The 14,714-nt window shown below is 53.1% G+C and overlaps 1 protein-coding gene across 1 annotated transcript; it reads right to left on the bottom strand.

The window, feature by feature from the left end:
* Window positions 1-5,312: 5,312 nt before the first annotated feature.
* ADAD2 (adenosine deaminase domain containing 2) lies at window positions 5,313-11,198 on the bottom strand. The gene is made up of 10 exons (XM_032283897.1): window positions 10,717-11,198; window positions 7,840-7,980; window positions 7,440-7,487; window positions 7,226-7,351; window positions 6,987-7,137; window positions 6,736-6,903; window positions 6,389-6,618; window positions 6,066-6,309; window positions 5,695-5,815; window positions 5,313-5,601 (listed from the first exon to the last, which is right to left on the bottom strand). Exons 1-10 carry the CDS (start codon window positions 11,123-11,125, stop codon window positions 5,497-5,499), a joined length of 1,743 nt encoding a protein of 580 aa, XP_032139788.1. The 5' UTR covers window positions 11,126-11,198; the 3' UTR covers window positions 5,313-5,496.
* Window positions 11,199-14,714: the final 3,516 nt, after the last annotated feature.

Below are 14,714 nucleotides of genomic sequence, written 5' to 3'. Positions count from 1 at the left end.
GGCTTGAACTCCTGGCTTTAAGTGATCCACCTGCCTCAGGCTCCCAAAGTGCTGGGATTACAGGCCTGAACCCAGCCTGAGTATCTTCTATGGAGAAACGTCTATTCACATCCTTTGCCCATTCATCTGGTTGAATTTATTGCTGAGTTATAAGAGTATCCTCCCATTCTTTGAGTTTTCAATTTTTTATGGTACCCTTTGAAACACAAAGGTTTTTATTTTGATGGAGTCCCAGTTTTTCTATTTTTTCTTTTATCATGATGCTTTTGATGACATATCTAAGGAAGTGCTGCCTAACTCACAATCATAATATTTTACTATTACGTTTTCTTCTGCGGGTTTTGCAGTTTTAGCTCTTGCGTTAGGTGTGTGATCCAATCTGAGTGAATGTGCGTGGCATAGAAGGAAGGGTTACTTCATCCTGCTGCATCTGGATTCCCAGGAAAATCAGTTTCTAAAAAATATCTTTTAGGCTGGGCATGGTGGCTTGTGCCTGTAATCCCAGCATTTTAGGAGGCCAATGCAGCTGGATCGCTTTAGGCCAGGAGTTCGAGACCAGCTGGCCCAACATGGTAGTAGAGACCCTGTCTCTACTAAAAATACAAAATTAGCTGGGCATGGTGGTGGACACTTGTAATTATAGCTACTCAGGAGGCTGAGGCAGGAGAATCACCTGAACCCGAGAGGCTGAGGTTACAGTGAGACAAGATTGTTCCACTGCACTCCAGCCTGTGCAACAGAGCAAGACTGTCTCAAAAATACATATATATACGTATCTTTGAAAATCATAATTTTTTAAAAGGTAATTTCACCACTAAACCATGAGGCAAGGGAACAGTTTACCTTTTTCTAGACTCTCATTAACTTTTCTCTAGGTCCTCACTGATTGCTCCAGGGCAGAAGAAAAGGGCTCAGAGCACAGCAGAAATTTTCAGTCTTCTAAAGGGTTTTAAGGACAAGGTTTCTAGTCTCTCTCTATAGGAGTGGGTTACACTCCAGCAAGAGATCCTAGATTTCACTAATTTTCCATTCAGTGCTTGTTTCTTGGGTGCCTTCTATGCGGGAGACCCCACAGGAGGAGCTGGAGAGGAATGCACAGGCCCCACGCTGGGAGCTGATGGCAGACAGGCCTGATGACACAGGCTGCTGAGAGCCAGGAACAGTGCCAGGCATGCTGCCCACCTCATCTCCCCATGGCCCTGCAGGCTCCATGTCCGTGACCCTGTCTCAGTTGGCAAGTAGGGAAACTGAGGACTGGGGAGGCAGAGCGGCCACTTGCCCTCCCAGAGACTTCTCAGGTCCACACTTCCCCTGGGCACGCTCTGCTCCAGAGTGAAGACAGCCCACGGGACAGCATGGAGCTGAGGGTGCCCTGGGCTGCAGGAGGGACGTAATGACAGGATGGCATCCGGAGGAGGCAGCACTTGACTTGTGCCAAGCGAAATTATACCACTTCCCAATTCAAATATGCTACTGTTGGCAAGCCTTCACCCAGAGGAGATTCGGCCAAATAGACATTAACAGATCTGCATTTCAAAAGTAGCCTTCATCATCACCCCGCAGCAATGAACAAGCTGAGTCAAAAGAACTGAGCGACTCTGGCGTCATGAAAAGACTGTCTTCAGAGGAAGGGAGTGGGCCAGCAGATTTATGCAGCGTGGGGACAAATCTGCCTTATTTGGCAGAACGCAGCAGAGTTCACGTCAATTTGAATAACTTGTTTACCCGGTGATTATGTGATTAATGAACACCAAAAGGCTCATTGCATCAAACTGAAGTTTGAAATGGCTAGTGTATTTCTGGACCTGGTTGTAGTCACCATTGCAGTACAAAAAGTAAATCAATGGAAATTATTTCCTGGGGAAAACAATGTGATACATAGGCTAATTAATAGGCTTGGGTGTTTTTAAACTCCCCGATCCATCCCTGGAAACAAGAGCCATGAGAAATCATTATTTCAAGGTTGGCCTGAGAAGTGTTTTTTTTCTTTTTTGTGTTTTTTTGGAGACGGAGTCTTGCTCTGTCACCCAAGCTGAAGTGCAATGGTGCGATCTTGGCTCACTGCAACCTCTGCCTCCCAGGTTCAAGCAATTCTCCTGCCTCAGCCTCCTGAGTTGCTGGGATTACAGGCGTGCGCCACCACGCCCAGCTAATTTTTGTATTTTTAGTAGGGATGGGGTTTCGCTATGTCAGTCAGGCTGGTCTCGAACTCCTGACCTTGTGATCCACCTGCCTTGCCCTCCCAAGTGCTGGGATTATAGGCGTGAGCCACCATGCCCAGCCAGAAGTGGTTTTTTGTTTGATGTTGTTGTTTGTTTTTAAAGCAAAACTTAACGGTAGAAATCCTTGTTTTTTCAAACAAGAAATCGGTGCTTTCCTGGCTTTCCAGGCCCTGTGGACCCTTCCTGCTGGTGCAAATGCCCCTCCCTGTAGTCCTCCTCCCTCAGCAAGAGGCTTGCCTCCTGTCCTTTGCGCATGTGAATTGCAGCTCCTGCCACCTCGGCTCCCCTCTCCGGCCCCCCACCTGCCATTTTCCCTGCCTGATGCCCACAGCTCCAGCATCACCTCCCTGCAGCCTGTAGCTCTTCCCTGTAGTGGCATCGGGCATCCTTCTGACCTCCTGCAGCAGACAGGAAAGAGCAGACCAGAGAATGTGAAGCCAGGAGGGAAGGTTAGGAAGGATATCGCCCGGTCCTCGTTTTATAAATGAGCAAACTGGGGCTCAGTGAGGTTGAAGGTTTCATTCAAGGTGACGTAAGGAAAACCAGCCGCAGCCCTGGGTGGGGACTGCAGTTGAAGGGCTTGGATGCCCAGCGGCCTGCACACTACCACAGCTCCAGCCCACCTCAGGTGCTGGGTGCTCTTCCAGAAGTTACCTAAGTGCGCCTTGCCCATTTCCTCACCTGTACACTGAGACAATGATCACATCTATCATGGAGAGCTATGGGAGGTTAGAACAGAACAGACATGTAGTGCCTGCCGGTGCTGTCTGATCTGTCCCCTGGTGCTGTTTCCTCTACTGCATCTCCCTCAGATTCTCCCATGTCATTGTCACTGTGGGAAAAGGAGACAAGAGCCCAGCAGACAAGCAGAAAGCAAGCCCAGGCCTGCAGATGGGCAGGCTGGCCGGCCAGGTACACATCCCTGGGACCAGCGCTCCGATTACTTCTCTAGATGAGTCAACCCACATGCATGGAGGTTAAGTGGCTGGCCATGTCCACGGCCACACAGGCCCAGTGGCAGAGACAAGAGGGGTTGGAGGTAGAGGACCCAATCGCATGGCTTCAACATCAGGCCTGGCCCTGAGTGACAGCTCTGGAGGGACCTGTCTGCATCGGTTAGGGTCCTCCAGATGCACAGAACCCACAGGCTATACAAAGAGATATATTGCAGGGGATTGGCCCACACGAAATGGGAGTCTAAACAGACCCACCATTTGCTCTCTGGGTGCCAGGGACCCAGGTGGTGATGTTCTACTCCAAACTCAAAGGCCTGAGAACTGGGAGAACCAATGGTGTAAATTCTGGTCCAAGTCTGAAGGCTAGAGACCCAGGAGTTGTGGTGTCCCAGCTTAAGGGGAGAGAATGAATCCCCTTCCTCTGCTTTCTTGTTCTATTCAGGTCCTCAATGGATTGGAGGGTGCCTGTCCACATTGGGGAGGACAGTCTTCTTTACTCAGCCCAATGGTCAGATGTTAATCCTTCCAAGAGACACCCTACAGACACCCAGAAATAATGCATAACCAGCCATCGAGGCAGCCCTGAGCCCAGTCAAGTTGGCACAAAATTAAGCGTCACACCATCTTTGACCAGTGTCCCAGGCCCACATGGGAGAGCAGGCTGTAGCTCTGGAATCCTGCAACTGCTGGGGATGCAGGGAGGGAGTCAGCAGGGCTGGGGGTCACAGGGCTGGCCATAGTCCTCTACCATCCCTGGCCCCAGGTCTGTGGGCTTCAAAACTGTTGTGCTCCTGCTCAACGGATATAGCGCCTGAGGGAGGCTCCAGGGATGTGTGTGTACACTTTCAGTGTTCACCTCGTGTGTGTGTGTGTGTGTGTGTGTGTGCACGGAGAACCAGCTTGACTGTAGAAACCCCCACCCATGCAGCACTGAAGGAACTGAGAGACACACAGATAGGACAAAAAAGTGGGACTATCGGGGGCCAACAGCCTTCGGAGCTGAAAGTCTCAGGGGCTGACCGCATTGCAGGCTGTGGGCGTAGAGCAGACTCTGACCCACGCCGTGTATTATCTCTGAACAGGTGATGATCATTAACAAACAGATGTTCGGTATTTTCTCATAACACAAAAATATACCAGGCAGGCAGCTGGTGACCGCTTACCAGTGATTACAAACAAGCCAAAAAGGATTCTCCACGAGGGAGCCACAGGGGCAGGGTCAGACGTCCTGCGCTTAAAGAATTGTTTTAACCAGTGTTTAATATGTACTGTCCTGCCACTTCAGAATGCCCCAAATAGTTTTCCACTCTGGGGGCGGGTGGAGAGCTAGGTTTCCTTGCACCATTCTTCCTAGTAAACAACATATTCTGTCATACACTCATTTCTCAACATGTGTGTGCACACTTTCAGTGTTCACCATCTTCCCTCCTCGTCTAGGGTCAGCAGTGCCTGACTGCCACGTGGGCTTACCATGCTACCCTGGAGGAAAGGGAGAGAGAACAGCCGAGCCCACACCTGGCAGCACTGTCCCTCTCCACGGTGGAGGATGCAGGCTCTAGCGGTCCAGCGACTCACTCAGGTCAAACGGCTGGGCAGCCCAGGGAAACGGCTGATGCTGCTCATGCCCCCCCACACCCCTCAACACAGGCCGCCCAGACCCCAGAGCACCCTCAAGGGCCAGGGCAGCTAAAGCTCTGACCAGGGAAGGGTGTTCTCTGCCACTCCCCCCATCTTAGGAGCCCAGAAAGGCAAAGATTTGGAGCCCCAACAGTGGCCAGAGGACAAAACACTCACATACCCAAGCAGCCTGCCCTCCTGCCCTTTACAACCCCCCCAACCTGTGGCCTCGGGGGCCTCCCCCAGCACACAGGCTGGAAAACGGGAGGAACCAGGGGAGGTCACTTCCCCTCCTAAACTGCCTCCAGCCCTGTGAACAGGGTCTGGGGTGACAATTCAGTGGCTGTGTAAGAGGCTCCAGGTGGGAGCCCAGTGAACACAGGGCTTCCCAAAGGAAGTGTGAGTGGCTTTCCCTGAAAACAAAGGGTCCCTGGCCACCCCCAAACACACACACACACACACACACACACACACACACACACACACAAACACACACAGCCAACTGCACACGGAGGTACCAGAAACACTTCTTTATTCAAGCCCAAATGTGCAGCAGCAGCCTCCCACCCACAGAAAGCCCCTCCCTCCCGCCCCAGTTTCACCCTGTCACCCCATACTCTCCCCCACCCCAATCAGAAAGGGCACTCCCCACAACAGGGGTACAGCTTGGCTCAGGAACCTGGGCCCGGCCGAGGCCTGCTTCAGTTTCTGAATTTGCCCACCAGTGGCTTCGAGGGCCAAGACCCCAGGCCCTGCTGGTCCAGGAGGAGGGAGAGCTGCCGGCGAGCCTCCTGGTAGGGCCCAGCCTAGGGCAGGAGATGAGCGGGGTTGAGAAGGGGTGCCTGCTGGGGGCAGGGACGGTAGGACTGGGGACAGACCGGGACTGGGGATGGACCGACCTTGGCAGCCTCGTAGGTCTTCAAGGCCAGGAGGTAGGGCTTCCCCAGAGCCCTGGCAGCCTGGTGAAAGGCCCGGAGAAAGGACGCCTTGCAGAGACGGGAGGGAGGCCCAAGGGTGGCACTGGACGGAGAGAAGACGCCACGGAGATCAGAGGGTACAGGCCGGACCAGCAGGCCTGGGGCACGCCCTGCGCTACCTCCTCTCATACTGTGACAATGTCACAGGAGTCACAGGGCAGGCAGAGGCATGACCACCACCATGGAGCTAGCAAGGGGTGGAGCTGGGGTTAGACCTGAGGTCAGGAAGCTCATGCACGGAGCCCTCCATCACCAGACCCCTCCTCACTCCAGCCCCAGGGGCCCCTCCTCACTTGGCCTTCACACGCCCTGTGGCCACATCCACAACCTCGATGTCAGGATCCCCCAGGCTCCAGTTGAGACTCAGGCCATGGCAGGTGTCAGGGCTGGGTTCAGAGGGGGCCACTGGGGGCCCTGCGAATAGGTGTAGGGTGTTGCGGGCGTAGGGAGGTGGCAGGCATGGCCCCAGGGCACTATCGAGGCAGGGCCGGGTGTGGATGGCCCTGCTCACAGTTGGGGGGTCATGGCATGAGTCAGCTGCAGGGCAGAAGGCACAGGACAAGGTGAGTGACCTCCCTGCCCTTCCCTCCCACCCCAGCCCTTGCCACATGCTCACCCAGGACGAGGCTGGTGCTGTAGAGTGGGGATACCAGGTGGGCCAGCAGGGCACCACCCAGCCCCAGCACAGCCCAGCGCGCCAGCTTATCACTGGCTGAGAGGCAGCTGACGTAGGTTTCACGGAGCACGGGTGCCACGTAGCACACAGGCTTCAGCTGCCCGAGCACGTGGGCCTGCAGGCGCATAGGCGGGCTGTGTGGAAGTCCACCTTCCGAGGTAGGGGGCAGGCTGCGGGCCGGGAGGGGACAGACCCCAGCGTCAAAGCTGCTATTCTGACCCTGGCTCCCACCCAGCAGCCCAACTGAGGGACCCCCATCCCTCGCCTGCCCTGGGGACCCTGCATACTAGATGTCACGGGCCGCGCCCTGGGGGGTGTTGCTGACGTAGAGGTGCAGGAAGACGCGGGGCTTGAGGGCAAATGGGGGTCCAGACCCCGGCTGGGGGGCCAGCACAGACTGCTCCTTGCCCTTGGGTCCCCCACATGTGGCCAGGAGGAGCTGCCGGAACAAGAACCTAGGAGTGACAGGCAGAGGGTGGTTGGCGCGACCATTTCCCGGCGAAAGCTGCTGTCGAGTGCCCACCCTACGGCCCCTCACCTCAGCAGGGCCCGGCGCGCGATGACCAGGCCATGGCAGTCATGGAGCTGCTGGCCCGAGAATTCCAACCAGTTGGCACAGCAGCTGCTGCCAGTGCCCAGTGCCACCAGCTTGTAGATCTCCTTCACGTAGCCCCTGGCATCTGGGATCTCTGTGCAGGGAGGGGCAGAGACAGCTCAGCCTGAGGCAGGGGGCCCGAGGGGGCCTTCCCAGGGGACCGGGGCTAGGACAATTCCTACCCCTCTCTAGGATGACTCCAGCCACAGTCCCTTTACAGGCCCAGTACGGTGAGTGCTCGTCCAACAGGAGATCAAAGCCGGAGCTTACCAAGGCCGCACAACGCTGCTCATGGGTCAGGATGCTCTCTGTGCCAGGGTAAGAGGGCACAGATGGCACGGGGACCCACGGCTCTCCCCTCAACACCAGAGCCTGGGTCCTTGAGAGCCCACCTACCTATACTCAGGGGGACCGGTGGAGGCTGGCTGGAGGTCTGGGGGGACTCTGGAAGAGGCAAGGAGGGCAGGCTGCTGTGGGCGCCAAGGCCCACCCTCCATCCCTCAGGAAGCCAAGGAGGCAGAGAGAGGAAGTTTTCATCTTCCAGACACAGGACATTCCACGAGCTGCTCCTCTAGAAGTCACTATCCCCAGTGACCACAGAGGACACGAGAGAAGGGACCAGCACATGTCCCCCGCCATGGCTCCCTGCAGGTCAGGTCCTGATGCCCAGATGGTCCCTGCAGCAACCCACCTCCTGCCCACATGCACACACACAGCTGCTTCAGCCTCCCCGCAGGACTGCCAGCCTTGGGCCTCTTGTCCCCATCTGGGGCTCAGCTGCCTGGCCCTCCATTACCTGGGCTCTCCAGCTGACTCCGGATGTAGCAGAGGGCAGAGAGCGCTGCCTGCTGTGTGGCCTCTGTCTTGCTGTTCGCAGTACCCGCAGGGCAGACCACCCCATCCAGCTCCGCACTCACAGAGAAGGGGAAGCAGGGACCTGGGGACGGAGGGGGGTGAGGAAGGAGCCCCCTAGCCTTTGGCCCTGTGACAGGTACCACTCTGCCTCCTCCTGACACCTGACATAAGGTCATACGAGACATAGGGACCCTGACACCCTTCCTCCACGGGCTCCATCGCCACCCCATGCCGTGCACACCCTTGAGTGCCTCTGCAGGCTATGACCCATTGCTGACTCAACCAAATCCTCACCCAACTTCTCCACAACAGGGATGCATGACTCCATTTCACAGAGGAGGAGCACAAAGGGCAGGCAGTTTGCCCATGTAGTGCCAGGACCCATATCCAGGTCCCTCTCCAGAGCCCACGCCACCCTGTTCTCTGGAGGAAGGCTGTGAGTACTTCCACCTGTCACAGACACACTGGTTTTATTTCCTCTCCTCCAGGGACCCTATATGTGAACGCTTTTTCTATCTAGCAGTATCATTTTGGGTGCTACTTGTAACACAAAAGAGACAGATGAAAAATCTGGAACTGGGATCACATGGTCAAAGGTACACACTTACATAAGCTTACAGTACTTGCTGCTAAACTGTTTCTCCCAAGGACTGCCCCTCTGGGGACTTCCCTTGTGGAGGGGAACCCATTTCAGCACTCCTCACTAGCACTGAGACCTATCTGCTCTAAATGGGCATCAAAACCAGCAACCACACACAGGCATGGAAGGAATGTTGGCTTTGGAAAACCAGCACCTGACCACCATCCTAACCTCGACTGAATCTGGGGATAATCAATGCAAAATTTTCTAAAACCACAAGTGGCAATGTTATGGGCACAGGGTATCTACAGGATCTCCAAATACCTCCCCTAGATGATTTATTCAGCAAAAAGGAGAAAGTGAAGACACCTGGCAGATGCCACCCTAGTCCAACCCCTGCAGCTCACATTGCCAAGGGGACAAACCAAGATCACCCACCTCCCGATGGGATGCATGGCCAAGGACTCTACATTGCTTCATTAATGCATCACCTGAACTCAGCCCCGAGGAAACAGACAAACCCAAGCTGAAGCACATTTGCAAAACTACCAGCCCTTACTCTTAAAAAACATCAATTTTGTGCAAAACAAAGACAGGAACCCTTTCAGGTAAGAGATTAAAGACATGTGACAGCCAACTGTAATATGCCATACTAGGGTGGGAAAAAAATGGCTATGAGGGCATTCCTAGGACAAGTGGCAAAATTTGAATATGAATAGAAATTAGATAGAATTCTATCAATGTTAAATTTCCAGGATTTGATAATTGTATTGCAGTTACAGAAGAGACGCCCTTATTCTTAAGAAATGTGCATGAGGCTGCGTGCAGTGGCTCACTCCTTTAATCCAGCACTTTGGGGGGCTGAGGACAGGTGTTCGAGACCAGCATGGCCAACAAGGTGAAACCCCATCTCTACTAAAATACAAAATAATTAGCTGGGCATGGTAGAACACATGTGTAATCCCAGCTACTTGGGAGGCTGAGGCACACGAATCGTTTGAACGGAAAGGCAAAAGTTGCAGCAAGTTGAGATCTCACCACTGTCACTAGGTGACAGACTCAGTCTAAAAAAAAAAAAAAAAGTAGGCTGGGCACAGTGGCTCATGCCTATAATCCCAGCACTATGGGGCTATGGGAGGCAGAGACAGGTGGATCACCTGAGGTTAGGAGTTCGAGACCAACCTGGCCAACATGGTTAAACCCTGTCTCTACTAAAAATACAAAAAAAAAAAAAAAAAGCTTGACTTGGTGGTGGATACCTATAATCCCAGCTACTCAGGAGGCTGAGTTAGGAGAATCACTTGAACCCAGAAGTCAGAGGTTGCAGTGAGCCTAGATCACACCACTGCACTTCAGCCTGGACAAGAGTGAAACTCTGTCTCAAAATAAATAAATAAATAAATAAATACACGTGAAAGTTTAGGGATAAGAAGCACGGTGTCTATGATTAACTTTTAAATTAAAACTCTGGGCCAAGTGTGGTGGGTGACGACTGTAGTCTCAGCACTTTGGAGGCGCAGGCTGGCAGATGGATAGCTTGAGCCCAGGACCTCAAGACTAATCTTGGCAACATGGTGAAACCACAAAATCTCTACAAAAAATACAAAAATTAGCCAGGTGTGGTGGAGTCCACCTGTAGTCCCAGCTCCCTGAGAGGCTGAAGTAGGAGGATCACTTGAGCCCAGGAGGCAGAGGCTGCAGTGAGGCAAGATCGTTCCAACTGCGCTCCAACCTGGACAACAGAGCGAGACCCTGTCTCAAAAAACACCCCCCCACCCTAGCCCACCCCCCCCAAAAAAAAACCTATAAGGGGCTTGAGAGCTATGTCTTGAAGAAGAGGAAATAATGGTTTGCCTCTGTATCACGTATGCAGAGGTAAACCCTTACCAAACTGTGCTTAATAATATCTTTGAGTCAGGGGAGTGGCTCTCATTCTGCATGTAAGTGCCCGTAAAAAAAATATGTGCAGAAATACCATGGGGCCTTAACCTCCCTGGGCATCAGGTGGGGACAACGTTCACATGCCGTGACCCTGCCACAGTTGAGTGCCTGGTAATCCTTAGAGACCGCTGCCCACAGCAGAGTCCACCCCGAGGCCCCGGACTCAGGCCAGGTCATGCTCTGGTGGTGTCTGTGAGCCGACCAAGATCCATCTTCCCCAGACCCCCCACCCCCAACCCCGGACCCAGGCGTCTGCAGCCCTGCCCCCCGCACACCCATGCCCCAGGCCGGCCTCACCTGGTGGCTGGTCCTCCCGGAAGAGCAGGAAGATGCCCAGGCTGGCCGCGTACTCCGTGAGCAAGGACACCGCCTGGCTGGCGGGGGGATCCTTGAGTGGCAGGCTCAGCCCTGCGGGGGGCACAGGAACCCTCGGGGCCTTCCCCATCTGTTCCCCCAAGCTTTCCCACGCCTGGGCTGCCCCCAGCTCTCCTACTCTGGCCCCTGCCCCAGGCCCACTGTCCCCGAACACCGAGGCCTGGCACCAGTCGCCCCCTGCGTGGTCCTTTGCGGGCGCGGGCTCCCAGACATCTTGGGCCTGGGGCGGCGGCGGTCGCCAGGCACGGGGTCCGGGGCTTATCTTTAACGATGCAGCCAGGCGGGGCTTTCTGCGGCCGCAGTCGTCTGTGCCCTGAGAAGCCGAAGCCATGGCCACCAACGGAGATCCAAAGCGCTAGACCCTATCTCGCGCTGCCCACGCCTTTTTTACACGCAGAGGGCGGATTACCTCACGTGGGGAGCACGTGGCCAACAGCGCGTTATGGGCTCCACCCCTGCCCCGCCTCTGGCCAATGAGAGTCCTTAGATCTGTGACCGACAGTGCACCCTGCCAATGGGAAGGCCAGTCTTCCAACCGCTGTGGCCCACATCCGGAGGGCTGAGTCAAACGTCCCACTGTCTGGACGGAAGTTCCGGTGGGTGGGTGGGTGCGAGGCTGTTCTAGCGGCCGCTTCTCTAACCCGGCATGGTCCCGGAGTCTTGAAAGCGTGGGAGGCAGATCTGGGGGCCTTGGGTCTAACTTCACACTCTGGCTCCTGTCCTAGGCCCCTAGGCCCCTCGACATCACAGCGCTGCCCAGCTGCTTCACTGCCTGAGCCTGGAGCCCTCAACGCCACAAATGAGGGGTTCACACTATCGCAGCAGAATCACTGGAATTCACACTTTAAAATCTCACTGCAGGCCTTTTTGAGGCCAAACAAAAGTGCCCTCAAGCCAAGAATTAGCCATTTGATGTAAAACGTAGCTGGGCGTGGTGGTGCACACCTGTAGTTCCAGCTACTTGGGAGGCTGAGACAGGAGAATCACTTGAACCCGGGAGGTGTAGGCTGCAGTGAGCTGAGATTGCGCCACTGCACTTCAGCCTGGGCAACAGAGCGACTTTGTCTCAAAAAAGAGAAATAAAAAAATTTTTTAAAATAACCATTTGCCACCCTGCCTTTTTTCTCTATAAGAAGGGATTTTGAGTTGATTTCAAACAAATACCACAAGATAGCAATCCTTTAAGGTGAGGAGCCAGAGATGAAGAGAAACAGGAAAAATGGGATGAAAAAGACAGGGGTGAGGACAATTCACACAAGGCTTACTGGGATGCAACGCATATTTGATTGAAGGAGGCTGCAAGTTTAACTGAGTCTCATAGCAGTCACTAACTGGGGAAATCATGACCAGTGTCTGTAAGATTTGTCACAGTGCTTGCTGCTGCTGCTGCTGAAGCTGGGCCTGGCAGTGCTCACCAGGATTGTGACAGTGAGGACAGGGGCATATGAGGAGCAGGCGGTGGAGTCTTCCCAGAACCTTTGACTTGAAAGGAGCAGGTGTGGTGGGCTAGGTAAGTTCAGCCTCCCAAACTGTCAAGGGTTGGCATCAGGAAGAACAATTCCATTTTGTGTGTGCGTGCAGCCCAGAGAGTGGGATTAGGCCCAGGGGAGTGAAGGGACAGCACGGCAGATGTCCAGAAATGGACTGAAGTCTGCACATATCCACAGGGTGATTTCCACAAAGTCATCAGACCCAGTCACGTACCAAATGCTCACCAACAGGAGGTTGCGTGACCAAATAAATGGTGGTATATTCACACAACGGAACATGAATCTAATTTAAAAAGGAGCCAGCGGCCACATGCACAACACAGGTGAATCTATTAGGTACATGGCACAGAAGAAACCAGACACATCCCCTGCATGATTCCATTTATGTAAAGTTCTCGAACTGGCAAAACTCAACTATGGTGATGAGAGCCCAAATAGTGGTCCTTCTTGAAGGAAGTATTGACTGGAAATGGCACCAGAGAATTTTCTTTTTTGAAAAAAAATTTTTGTAGAGACTGGGGGTCTTGCTATGTTGCCCAGGCTGATCTTGAATGCCTGGACTTAAGCCACCCTCCCACCTCGGCTTCCCAAAGTGCTGGAATTACAGGCATGAGCCACCATGCCTGTCTGGAACTTTCTTGAGTGATGGAAATGTTCTCTGTCTTGATCTGTGTGATGTTTATGTGGGTTTCTATGTATGTATGAATAAAAACTCAATGAGCTGTACATTTTAAGACTTGTGCACTTCACTGCATGTTAAGTATATGTCAGTTACAAGAGCAAATTGACAGTGGCTTATTCAGAGAAAGGAGGGAAGGAAGAAGTGGAATTGGCCTCCCAGTGCCAACACTGGATATGTGTTTTATAAGGGTAGTGTAGAATATTAGTGTGGTAGGCAAAGTAATGGTTCCCCCAAGATGTCTACAGCCTAATCCCCAGAACTTACGAGTATCTTATTTGGCAAGGGGGAATTAAGGTTGCAGGTGGAGGTAAGGTTGCTAATCAGCTGGCTTTAAAATAGGGCTCACACCTGTAACCCCCAGCACTTTGGGAGGCTGAGGTGAGAGGGTAGCTTGAGCCCACAGTTCGAAACCAACCTGGGTGACATGATGAAACCCCATTTCTACCAAAAATGCAAAAAATTAGCCAGACATGGTAGTTGGCACCTGTAATCCCAGCTACTCGAGAGACTGAGGAGAATGATCTGAGCCTGGGAAGTTGAGGCTGCAGTGAGCCGTGATGATACCACTGCACCCCAGCCTGGGTGATGGAGTGAGACCATGTCTCAAATAAACAAAATAAAACAGGGAGATGATTATCCTGGATTACCTGAGTGGGGCCACTGTAATCACATGGGTCCTTATGTGGGAAAGAGGGAGACAGAAGAGTCAAAACCAGAGAGATAGCCTCATGAGAAGGATTCGACTAGTACTGCTGACTTTGAAGATGGAAAAGGGTCATGAGCCAAGGAATGGAGGCAGCTTCCAGAAACCAGAAAAGGCAAGACAGTGGACTCTTCCTTAGAGCCTCTCAAAGGGAACACAGCCCTGCCGACACTTTTAGTCCAGGTAAAAGCTCCCACATAAAGATATAGGCCAGGCATGGTGGCTCACACCTGTAATCCCAAGACTTTGGGAGGCTGAGGCGGGTGGATCACTTGAGGTCAGGAGTTCGAGACCAGCCTGCACAACATGGTGAAATCACATCTCTACTAAAAATACAAAAAGTAGCCAGGCATGGCAGCATGCACCTATAATCCCAGCTACTCGGGAGGCTGAGGCAGGAGAATTGCTGGAACCCGGGAGGCAGAGGTTGCAGTGAGCTGAGATCATACCACTGCACTCCAGCCTCCATCTCAAAAAAAAAAAAAAAAAAAAAGAACTATAGATGACAGTTGGAGAATTTGGAAATTGATTCTTTAAAGCAACCGTTCTCAAAGTGTGGCCCCTGGACGACCATCATCTGGGAACTTGCTAGAAATGCAGATGCTTGGGCCGCGTCCCAGATCTACTGAATCAACAGCTCAGGAGGCAGAGGTAGGCTGAAGCCTAGCAAACTTGCAACAAGCCCTCCAGGTGGATCTGAGGCTCACTCAAGTTTGAGAAGTACTAGGTTAGGATAACGGTGAGGTTTATGACTGGACAGTGGTCCTTAAAGCATGGCCCCCAGATAAGCAGTCTCAGCAACACCTGGGAACTTGGGCAAATTATCAGGCCCCAAGCCAGACTCACCCAATTGGAGGCCGTGTTTTAATGAGTCCCCCAGGTGCTTCTGCTGTTGCACACTTGCTAGAGTTTGAGAACCACTGCCTAAAGCTCTCCCTGCCTGACCAACCCTTGAAAAGCCTCACTCTCAGGAGGTATTTGTACTCTTATTTATAAAGCCTGCTTCTTAGGATTTAAGGACACTCACTAGGATACCTACTGACTA

The sequence above is a fragment of the Sapajus apella genome, unplaced genomic scaffold, assembly GCF_009761245.1.
Source record: "Sapajus apella isolate SASKATOON/1434 unplaced genomic scaffold, GSC_monkey_1.0 scaffold15, whole genome shotgun sequence".
Lineage (NCBI taxonomy): Eukaryota > Metazoa > Chordata > Mammalia > Primates > Cebidae > Sapajus > Sapajus apella.
Note: the sequence above shows the minus strand (reverse complement) of the source record. Positions and strands in the feature narration are given on the sequence as shown.